Source organism: Natrix helvetica (assembly GCF_964273705.1).
Source record: "Natrix helvetica genome assembly, chromosome: 2".
NCBI lineage: Eukaryota > Metazoa > Chordata > Lepidosauria > Squamata > Natricidae > Natrix > Natrix helvetica.
The window spans coordinates 246,913,318-246,925,722 of record NC_138552.1 but is presented as its reverse complement, the minus strand read 5'-3'; the positions used below and the strand labels follow the sequence as shown (position 1 = coordinate 246,925,722).

General features: G+C 35.5%; 1 protein-coding gene across 2 annotated transcripts in view; it reads right to left on the bottom strand.

Annotated features, from left to right (window-relative positions):
* UBR2 (ubiquitin protein ligase E3 component n-recognin 2) overlaps positions 1–12,405 on the bottom strand; it is a 68,483-nt gene that overhangs the window by 34,483 nt on the left and 21,595 nt on the right. For both annotated transcript variants that reach the window (XM_081945233.1, XM_081945232.1), the window contains exons 14-23: positions 12,136–12,264; positions 10,313–10,496; positions 7,963–8,024; positions 7,600–7,710; positions 4,596–4,661; positions 4,047–4,169; positions 3,850–3,913; positions 3,372–3,496; positions 2,322–2,374; positions 881–983 (exon numbers count right to left, since the gene is read on the bottom strand). In XM_081945233.1, coding sequence (XP_081801359.1) covers positions 881–983; positions 2,322–2,374; positions 3,372–3,496; positions 3,850–3,913; positions 4,047–4,169; positions 4,596–4,661; positions 7,600–7,710; positions 7,963–8,024; positions 10,313–10,496; positions 12,136–12,264 — 1,020 coding nt within the window. The remainder of the gene's footprint in view (positions 1–880; positions 984–2,321; positions 2,375–3,371; positions 3,497–3,849; positions 3,914–4,046; positions 4,170–4,595; positions 4,662–7,599; positions 7,711–7,962; positions 8,025–10,312; positions 10,497–12,135; positions 12,265–12,405) is intronic.

Here is a 12,405-nt window from a genome sequence, read left to right as displayed (position 1 = left end):
ATATTTGACATGCTATTGTAAGAACGAATACTGAGAAAATTGTAACTCCTGTACAATCTTGTCACAGTAAAGCCATTTTGGCCAAGAACTAGCTATGCCTCAATAGTAAGCAGCTGTACCTTCCAGCTCCCCAATATCCCTTTCAAGATAATGATGGCAATTTGTAACAGAAACGTGATATAGCTGAAGACAACTGCCAGATTCTAGACTAAATGATGTGGCCATAGGCAGATGAATTTCTAAGAATCATAATTATTCCATGGATTACATTTGTTATTCAGCAGGTTTTTTCATTTAAAACTGTTTTAAGTACTGTTCTGAAAAATAATTGCAAACGTTACCATAGCAGCAAAAAATCAAATTTAAAAGAAATTCCAAATTTATAACACCCTTCTGTTTTCAAAACCAGAAAAGATGCAATTTTTTTCCAGCTCTATAAGCACTTGGCATATATTTTCTCTATCATAATATCAATAATTTTGCTTATTTGTTTCTTCCTTATTAGTAATATAACTGTATCCTGTATGAATACCTCACAAATTCCCTTGAATTTCTTATCTATAACTTACAAATCCCCTTCAGAGATTTGTAAACTCTATTTGTTCCTCAATTAACTGTTTTCTCCTACTGTAATTGAATCTGCTACTGTCTTCATACAAATAATTTCTACTTCGAATTCCTTCAACCTTAAACTATCCATGCAACTTTTGTTTCTCTTTACTCAAAATTAAACTACCAAAACAACCAATCTACTTTGTTTCTTTCAAAGATATACTGTATTGTTATAAACGCAATCTGAATCTATAATGCAGGCATGTGAGTACAAAGCTTCATAATTATATATAATTATATAATGAAAGTTTTCATCTTGCATAATTACCTTAGACTGTTCTGCCCTTGAAAAATGGTAAAAATATAAATTGAAATCTTTAGCACATTCTGGCTTTAACTCATATAAGCCTCTTCCTGTTAATCCTGGTTTTCTAAAAGATAATTGGAAATGTATAATCAGCATTGGAATAATTGAATAACAACATTCTAAACCAGGGGTAGTCAACCTTTTTATACCTACCGCCCACTTTTGTATCTCTGTTAGTAGTAAATTTTTCTAACCGCCCACTGGTTCCACAGTAATGGTGATTTATAAAATAGGGAAGTAACTTTACTTTATAAAATTTATTAAGCAGAGTTACAGCAAACCTCTACCGCCCACCATGAAAGCTGGAACGCCCACTAGTGAGCGGTAGGGACCAGGTTGACTACCACTGTTCTAAACTATTCCATGAAACAATGAGAACACTAATACCTCAATATGAATGATGTCTTATACTTTTAACTGACTATCACTATTAATGACTGCACAAAGCTTGTTTGCCTACAAGCAGAGACTCTACTTTGGCAAAAATGAGACTCCGTGCCTCTGACTGACTGGAAGGTTGGCTGAATGACACCAGACGTCCCTTCATTTAGGTCAGGGGTGGGGAACTGTGGCTCTTTTGCAACTTGTGGACTTCAACTCCCAGAATTCCTGAGGCAGCTATGTTGGTTCTGGAATTCTGGGAGTTGAAGTCCACAAGTCGCAAAAGAGCCACAGTTCCCCACCCCTGATTTAGGTCATCAAAGGGGTCCACTGACAGCCCTTCATCATCATCTAAAATAAATGTGTAGCTTCTTAAATAACAGACGTGTGAATATGAGATATGGTACACAAGCAATTGATGCCATACTTATAGTCAAGGTATTAATTGTAAAGAACCGTGTTCTTGTTGCTGCCTAAACCCACAGAATAAGATGGGAAAGAAAACCCCACTTTTTGAGCTGCACTGCCCTGAGAATAACCATCAAGGTTGTTGGCTTCTGCCTTGCTTCTCCACTAAACATTTTGCTTTTGGGCAATAGCAACTTCTTCATTCCTGTTGAGGCAAGACCATCCTTTGAAAACAAGGAAATGGCTAAATCTATTATAAGCTATTCTTTGAATACATATTTGGTGTATTTGGGAAGATGAGGGACAACAGAGAGTTTTCCTGCTAATATAAAAGTTTTTTCCATGTAGTATTTTTTATCACAATAAAAAAAGTTTGTTTTGTTAATACCTTTAACAAAAAAAATCCCTCAAAACATTCAGAATTTTACTTCTTACATTATCTCTAAGAGCTGTCAATTCTTACATTTGTAAAATGTCTAGACTACATTCAATTAAAATAACCATAAAGTAGGATTTAAGAATGAAGTATAAATCAGTCCTAAACAGTATTTACTAGGTCACAATATATACTATTTTACACATTTAAAGAGGTTTGTTGCAGGGAAGCCATTACTTGAAACAGGCAACTGCTTCAATGACAGTTTCCATTCCGGTCTCTTTGTTTTCCTATGAAATCAAAGGAAAAATAGGTTATTATATGTGTACATAGTTTTCAAGTATATGTCCTAAGGTAATAATCAGCTAGATCAATCTGGAAATAGGGGGTTCTTTGTGCTCTCTGAGCTTGGCTGTTATCAGTGTTAGTGAGGAGTGGGGTTTTCTTCAGTGTATATTCCAATGACTTGCCAACATTGTCAATATTGGTGGAGTAGTTTTGGAGGTTGTTTGTTTGGGCTGTTTATTGCTAGCTTGTTTGGCAGTTCCTTGATAGGAGTATTGTTTACTTTTTGATTGTTGATTTGATGTTAATCTTGGAGTTAATCTATGCTCCAAGTCCACTTGGAGAAGAACCCCCAAGAACCACTTCCACCAACACTATTAGGGCAAACTAGTAGAATATAAACTGAAAGTGAATCCCACTGCTTACTAGCACTGATGATGTTACTGATGATGTTAGTTTGGGTAATGAAACATCTTCAAGAAAACCACCAAGCTCATTTCAACTTTGAGCTACAAATATTCTCCTTTATTGGCAAGCTGGAAGCATTAAAAATTTAAGGGTCTTTAAGACTGTGCTATCTTAAAATTAGTTATTGTGACTGAGTCATATTTTTTATACACAGTTCTGCAATCTCACAAGTTTAATGCACAATAATTTGAAATAATGATTTCTTTTTATATTTCTGAAATTTTATTTCCCATGTCACCTTCCTGTTTATAATTGTAGTAATAACAGTCACTGTGATTAAATTGCAACAAAATTAAGTACTCTGGATGGGTTGTAAAATTCAACATATCTACTAATTTCTAGGGAGTATAAAATTGTGGAGAAAGTATTTAATATAATCCATTAAAGCCTGCTGGGAAATCATCTTCTATAAAAACTTTTAATTCCCTGCTATCTGAAGGAATCTTCATGACCAATTCCATCATATTAGAAATCCCCCAATGATCATCCACCAATTTAAAAAGTACAAGTGAAAATATTTTTAATAAGACTCACATTTTCTGGCAACGCTTTTACTAATTCACTATGAGCCATGGGTCTGATGCTCAGCTGGTGAATAATCTCTCTTTTTATTTCATCTGTAGCATTAATCTGCCCAATTCCTGGAGTAAATCTCTCTCCTGTAAAACAAATCAATAATTTCAGTAAGCACTGATCAATTTCATTTTATGAATATGCTGAACCGAAGCCACAGAAGTGACTATTTTTTCCAGTACAACATCTGAAGGGATATTCATATTATCATATGACAAGATGTAAGGATTGTGTCATGATCATAAACAATCACAAAATAATTTTATTTTATCAAGGAGCAATAGAAGTGGAAATAATTGTACTCTTTAACATTGGAGTTGTAGGTACAGTATATTAATAAACTAATCAAAACAAAATCTATAAATAGGAGTTCTAACTATAATTAGAATTAATCCATAAAATTAATCAGTAGGTATTAACTGAAAAAGCATAAACTCACCAACAATAATTATAATTAGATGTAACATTTCTTCAATCAGAGTATTATTTTGCTGAACTATATCCTGAAAGAAACAAGGAATAAAATGTTAGAAAGCACTTACATATATTTTCATGTTAAGATATAACAGTTTATAATTTATTTATAATGCATTTCTTAAAGCTTTGAAACTATATCTTCAACTACTCATGTTGTACCTTATTGGTATTTTCAGAACTGAACCTTTTGCCATAATCCGGAGTACTAAATATCTGATAAAGTTCAAAGCGACACAGCATCATCATCAAAAAGTGGTTTGGATCCATCATAGACACACTTGTCTACCAAAAAAAAGGAAGTTTAGATAAAGAGAACAGAATGATATAAACTTATTTGGAAACACTGCACTATTGGCCATAATCACATATAAAATTTGTCTTATTTTATAAATACAAGTATGTCATACAATAGTTGCATATGAAGCAGCATAAGTCTTCACATTATAGCCCTTTCTAAACCTTTTAACTGTAATATCCCTTTCAAGCACAAACAGCATATTGAATATTTGTTTTCCAAAATTTTGTAGTTTTAAAAAATAATGGTTTTATTGGAATATATTAACATGTAACTTTTCCATAGTCTCAAAAGGGGAGGTACATTGAAAAAAACCTTGACTGCATAATATTTTTTAAAACTCTTTTAAAGAATGCAGGTGTCTTAGTGACATCTTAAGGTACATCTAAGGATGATTCAAACAAAAATATTACCTGGAGCATTACAATGTCTTTATCAAACATTTCTCTTCTGCACTTTACATTATGATAGTAGTATATCTGAAAGAGAAAGTTTTCAGAGTTTGATATTTGATTTGGATTATAATCCAAATCTATTTTACATTCCATTTTGCTGACAAAATTTCTCAGATTCATCAAAATCTTGACTTTACAAGAACAAGAAGAGTTAAAGTGGAGAGGGAGGAGCCAGCGTCCCAACGGTACGGACGTGCAGTCTCGATGCTCCGAGACCACCGCTGATACTTTTGCCACTGGGTGGTCCAATCGGACCTAAACCGTCCCGAAGAGACGGTGAACAGGAAGACCATGTCTTGCTGATCTCAGGGACCCTGCAAGTCCCTGATCGATCCAAGAGAAGGCCTTCAAGCTGGCGACAAAAGGCAACCTAGGCTGAGGAAGTTGGGACGACTCCGGAACGGAAGGAAACAGAAAGAGAAAGTACCGTATGTCCATCTGGTGAGGAATTATTTCTGTTTTGAAAAAGACTGCCCAAAAGAACTTCTTTTTTTATGCTAAATTAAATCCTTAAGCAGAAGTAAGCGGCGGAATTGATCTCTATTGGATTGTTTTGGTTAGTATGTTTTTTTTTTCCTTTTGTAATTACACTTTGTGGATTGAAGTGCTCGCAACTTTTTTTTCTCTCCTCTTCGTAAAGTGAACAGTTTTTCTTCTTCGACTTTTTCTTGCTTTATTTTTTAATTTAGGGATTAAAATCTCCTTCTCTACTCTAACAAAAATCTTCTATTATTTGCTATTAAACTCCATTTAAGAATTTTGTTTCCCCTAAACCTGAGACAACATCAGAGAGTAAAAGGAAGCAATACTGCCGCTCGGAGGCTAGAGGCTAGAGTTTCTGAAACCATGCATTCGTTCCTGTTTCGCCTTTGATTTCACTGTCTTTGTACTTCAAAGTTCCGTAATTAAAAGTGATAAGAGCCAAGGGCACAATGTGTTTACACAGCTGTCCTTTGAGAGCCTTATCGGCACTGTGAGAGGAGAAAAAAAGAGTTAAAGTGATTTACCATATAACCTGGGAATCTTATTGACTTGCAGATTCCAATAAAGTAAAGAGGAGGTTTTCCCACATGATTCTCATCAGCTGCATACTGCACTTTTGGAGGCAAGTCGAGGCAAGCTTTAGGAGATTGTCAATGTCTTTCTGTGTGAGATGATGATGCATGTAGTCCTGAAAAATTCAGCCATTTTTTACAACTATTTTTCTGTCTCACCTTCACTACAGTTACTAAGAGAATCATGGAAGTTCCGCTACAGAATGCAGAGGAGGAAGTGGATTATCTACATAATATTTATAATCTGTTATTATTACATCTCTTTCAGTCATAATTCAAGGACTGGCATGCAATGGAAATGGTACTAATGGATGACTTTTATCAGGACCTAGACTCCCCAACCCCCCTGATCCTCTTAAATCTGTCAGCAACTTTCAGTACCATCAATTATGAAATTTTGATGGACCAGTCTTGAAGATTGGAGGTAACAACTGTTCTACATAAATTCTGTTTCTTCCTTGTGGGCACTTCTGCTCAGTGGTGACTGAGTAGGTGAGATTGACTTGGTGGTTTATTTTTGTGGGGTGCCTCACAGGTTGGTCCTTTGCCCCATTACTTCAATCTACATAATACCATTGGAGAGGTAGTCCATTGGTTTGGGTTGTAGTACCATCAGTATACTCATGATGCTCAATTGTACACTGCCACTCCAGGCCACACTAATGATGATGTTAAAGTCTTGAACCTGTGTCTAGAGGCTGAGGACACAAGGAAATAGGTTGAAAATGCATCCGTGCAAGAGAAAGTTATTGTTTGTTCATTGAGGACATTGGTCAACTCTAGTAGTCTCTCTCAAAATATCTAAAGGAGAAGGTTTCTCATTTGGAAGTCTCTTGGGTTCATGGCTACTGGATTGGAAGATGAAAGCCATGGCCAAGAATGCTATTTCCAAGTCTTGGACATTGTGTCATTTGGGATCCTATAAGGACTTCTTAATATTTTCACAGTGAAATTCATGCTGTCATCATATGTGATTACACAACCATACCCAAAAATGAGATGTTGAAGCTGACAGACTCAAAAGCTGTCCAGACTGGTTAGGTCGAGCAATGGGCCCTTCTGGAGAGGGTGCACCACCACCTCGAGAACCGATGGGATCACTCCTTGCTTAAGGAATTAGTAACCACCACCCAGACACGACTGTGTCTCCTCCAAGCAACCTTAGCCAGCTAGGAGACATATGGAATGCTGAGATGGTCAAACTATCAGCTGCAAGAACCCTATTCACATCCTCAAGTGCAATGGGATCAAACTCCCCTCAGATAAACTTGCAAGATTTAGCCCTATAACCTCCAGGGGCACTGGCCTAAAGCTGAAGTCCAAAGTCGAAATGCAAGCAACTTCATCTGCAGAGTACACAGCATATTCCTCATGGTGACCCTATAGATTAAATCCTTTTGGTCTATGGTAAAGGCCATAGGCTAGAAACTAGGAATTTGTGAACTTTAGCTCTGCCTTGGGCATTAAAGCTAGCTGGGTGGCTGTGGGTCAGTCATGCTTTCTCATCTCACTTCACAGAGTTGTTATTGTTGTGGGAAAAATAGGAGGGGAAAGGAGTATTAGGGATGTTTGCCATCTTGAGTTATTTATAAAAAATAATAAAGTTGAGATAAAAAATGTACCACAGCTTCCAGAAGTGATTAAAACTTCAAATATTTATTATCAAAATCCAGTGTCACACATATTGAATGCGACATACATACAAATAAATAAACAAGCTTTTTGAGTTCAAGAAAACTACTCTTAATAAACACATTTAAGAAAACATATTAAATAATCAGAGCACAGATTTAAAATTAATCATTTATGCAGAGCACCTTACTCTTTAGCAATAAGGAAATCAAACGGTTCTATGGTTCTCAGGTAAAAGAAAAAGATTAAATAATTTTTTCCCGTTCAGGACTTACCTGATTAACAAGTGAAAATCCATTTCTCCGCCACATTCCAGCATGAACTTGGGCACACAGAACTAGACATCGCAGGGGATGTTCTATTAACATAGGAGGACTAAGTTCACTCTGTATCGGTTGAAGATAAACACAAAACTCAATATATTTGTTTCATGTTTTTAAAGAGCATTCAAAAATTCATTTCCATGACTTAAAATATAGGAAGTTATAGCTATTACCCCTAATGGTTCACTGGATTCTAGGCACTGTCACCTCTGGTGACAGTGCCTGGCACCACCTCCCCAATTAACTGTTCAGTTTTGTTTTGTTTTAAACTAAAATACCCTAGTCATAGATGTTTATTAACATAATATTACTCACCATTGGTAGTTGTTCTGGAAACTTGTATGCTACTTCTGTTTTGCTCAAAAGTGCATGCAAACCTGTATTAAATACAAAAATGCATTCTATTGATTATATTACAGTATTTATTGATTGTATCTATATAGTACCAAAATCCCCCAAACACTCCTGGTGTTTTGCAATTTGATCAATAAAATAATATAATATAATATGAAATGTAAAACCCCAAAAATATCTGCCACTTTGGCACTTGCTAATTAAAAACAATTTAATTTAAAGTTTAAATTACAGATTATGGGTTAAATATCTATGAAATGCTGGTCTTCTCTATCTTTCTAAACACCATGCAAGAAGGTGCCAACTGGATCTTCTTGTGTAGACTATTCCACAAGATTGAAACCATAACAGAAAAACATTATATTCTTCCATATGCATTTAACATAAAATGGGATCTGCAACAACTCTGCTTGGGACAAAAGAAGACTGTCCTCGAAATAACTAGTACTGAGCCATGAAAGCTTTATAAATTAAAAGCCATCATTTTGGACAGCATTTGGAAGACTCCTGGTGGGCAGTGTAGCATCCAAAGAATCAATGTCAAATAACTAATGATTCTCACTTATTTTATAGCAAATGTAGTTTCAAAGGTGTTTTTCAATAGCAGCCACTTTTAGAGGGCACAGAGATTATTACAATGTGAGTTAGTGCCATAAGGCAGTTTCCAATTTCAAAAAAGGTTGCAACTGGTGCACCAGCCAAGGATCAGCAAAGGTTCTCCTAGACATAGCCTCCACCTGCTGATTAAGCAGTAACCATGAGACTGGGACAGCATTTGGAAGACGGCCAAATCACAGACTTGCTCTTGAAAGGAACGGCCAAATCACAGACTTGCTCTTGAAAGGAACGTTACTCTGTCTAGAGTCACAGCCAGAAGTGACAAGAAATCCAGTTCATTTCTGGACATTCATCAACATTGACTTGGAGGCATTCAATTTCAGTTTGTTCTTTGTCATCCAGTTTCTCATATTCTCCAGAAACTGGATCAAGGCTTCTACAGCATCACCAAAGTGGTGATGAGCAGATGACCTCTTTCAGAGTTTTCATATAGCTGTTGAAGAGCATAGGAAAGAGGGATGAATCTTTCAGCACTACACATATACCAGATCAATTTATCTCCCATAATCACAAATTAAAATTGCCTACTTAGTGAAATGCTGAAACATTATAATATAGTGGTACAATTATCAATCTTCTTAAACTACTCAGAAGGCTATTATAATCAATGTTAAATAAGGCTGATGACAGATTTAAAAGAGCCAAGAAAGGACCATTCTTCCAATTCAGGTCCAAAAAGGTAATTAGGAAGAACAATTACATTATTTGAGTAAGTTATTTTCAAAACGGGTACTGGTGTGGATCCTAAGAAAAGTCGTATCTGTTTAAAGAGTGGCAGATAGATGCTAAATTCTTACTCCAGATATTACAACCAGAGTGGGCAGAACACGAGCAAAGTACTACATGAACTTAAATTACTTTTATGAAGATGAAAACTTACACCCATTATTGAAATGTTATAACATTGTTTTTAGACTCAGCTTGTGAGCTCTTCAACCTTTACAAACAAAGACAATTCCAGTATGCATTTATAGTGCATGGTGTGTGACCATTTATGGCTTGCCTATGAATACAAAACTAACCTTCTGACATACCACTGACATATTACAGACTGAATCTTGGTCTTGCTAGGGCATGATAAGCAACATAATTTCTGGGAAAGCCTCACATAAAGATTACAAAAAATTTAGCCTGGGAACCATGCAAACACTTTTGTGGCTTCAGTTTTTCCCACATCCACAAAGTGGATGGAATTAAAAAATGGGAAAAGTTTTTGCATTTTAGGGGGGAAATATAATTGCTTAACCAACCCAATTTATCTCACAAAAGAACCTTGCAGATGTCCATTTTGGTGTATGGATTTGAACTGCTACCCAAAAATTTTTGTGGCCCTTGAACCAACAGAAGCGGATAGCACTCCTTATAATATATAATATTTAGCTACATCTAAAATATAGTGCACTATACCTTATGTGTATGCATATGTAAATATGTCTGTCTATATATATGTGTATATACGTTTACACAACAGTGATAAGTTTCTATAATGGTAAGAATAGTTGAATCCGAACCTGACAATATCAAAGAAACACAGTTTCATACAACTTACTAACTCATGTCTTTGTTGTAAAGTGAATTCACTTCATTTTCCACCCACAAAGATAGCAAGCAAAAGACAAAATTTGTGTTATAGTTATGAAAACAAACCATATTAAAATTAACCACCAAATCAACTAAGCAATTTAGGTCTTACCTGCAAGTAAACGGGAAACAGGAAGATGAATGCTAACTTTTTCCTGAGAAACACAGTATCTAATAGTTTCAACTGAATGTCCACACATGCTGAGTTCAATTGGCTGTTCTCCATCAGTAAAACCACAGTGGCACTGCATCAAAGCAGTCAAAGATTTCTTATAGGCTTCAATAAGCACTTTTTCCTATAAAGATTAAAGGTAATTATATTTACAGATAACACCGCTCTTAAAATTGTACCAAAATGATCATACATTTGTAATCAAGATAAACAAGTGAAAAATTGCATCAAGGTAAAATTTATCTAACCTATTTAAAGTATATTTGCCAATGCTGTTTCAATAACTGTTGGAACTGTATCATAATAGGCAGTAGGGGGTATACAATTCAATCTTACAAAGAAAACTTTAGTAGCAGAAACACGAACATAGGAAGCACATTTAAGACACTCTAAATTCTGATCTTATTTATCTCCAAATAAGAGAAAAAAGTACTGGTGAGGGAAAGTTTTCTATTCTAGCCTGTAGGTCCTGCTTTGCAATGGGAGCTGTGGTATTTTTAGTACTTTCTTCTAGGACATTTAATCATTTCACTCTAGAGCAGACTTCTAGAGAGTAGAGAAGATGGGCTTGACAAAGAGAGCTCACTAGACTTCTCCATCCCAATTAAGTGAGTCCTCATAAGTACAATTCATTTTCTGAATTGCACTCTACCTTTTCTTATACATTATACCAGTAAATGTTGTGGTTCTTATATGTGCTATCCAGAGGTGGGTTCCTACCGGTTCAGCCCGATTCAGTCAAATAGGTAGTGGTATGGCTGCATGGGTCACTGGAACTGGCAGAGGCCCAGGCCTGCGACGCCCCTGAACTGGTTCCTATCTTGTTTTTAAGTTCTGCACAATTGTAATTGAACTGTGCATGTGCACAAAGCGTACAAACGAGCGAACTAGCAGTAAAAGCGGCCAGAACCCACCCCTGGTGTGACCACCATTCCATGTATGGCTATATAAACAATAGTATAAGACTGAAGTATAAGACTGAAGTATATGGAGTGTCTCTTTCTAAAAAAAAAAAAATAGTGATTGTTAATTTTAGCTCTTTTCCTCATATACAGTGATTTCTTGCCGTGCCCGAAGCTATCAAAACTATTCTTGTTTCTTTTAAAAAATGCATCCAGCCGTAGTCACATTCAGGATACCATTTTAAAAGGTAGACAAAAAAAGTAAAACTGGAATATTTATCAAACTACCTCACATTGTATCAAATACTCAAATACTAAGATTTACCTCAGCCACATATATATTTCTAAATAATTGATCATTTGTTATCTACAGAATCAGCTACAATAGTATAAATATCCAATCCATTCTGTACATCTGAGTCAATAGATACATTAGTGCCTCTGTGCTAATGACAGTTTTTTTAATTGCCTAAGTTTTCAATTAGTAAAATAGAGGGAATTTCCCCTTTAATTTATTACCTATTCTAAAGAACCTCTAAATTATCCAAACAAAAATAGAGAGGGAGCCCAAAATTGCAGCTATAAATAGATATAACTCAACAGTAACTTTTGAATCAAATAATTAATCTCATACTAATGAGCACCCCCTTTTCCTTTTATTCCTTCTGAAATACACCTTAGCCCAGATCTGAAGATTGTGTGTTAATTTATTTTACTCCAATGTTTCCTGCTTAAAAAATCATGGGCATTTGAGTTTCCATTTTAAACAACACAATCTTACTGATACAAATTATATAAAGAAATCTTGAGGATTCTTTACTGCCCTCATTCAAATATATTTGAAACATTTTAACAACTTACATCTAAAGCACACCAATCTTGCATCATTGAGATAACATGTGTTAATTTCATCTGCAGTGTGAATGCAGCTTCCCACTCTGGTTCCATTTCAATATGCTGTCCTACTTGGCGAGTTATTGGATCCATACCCTTCAGACACAGATGAGAACAACAAAGAAGTATTAATGTTAAGACCCAACAAGTCTTTGCCTAGTGACTGTCTATAGCCAAGATAGAAAAATGGCTGCCTGTAGTTTGCTCGTGCTAATTTCATTTGTGATGGAAGAACTA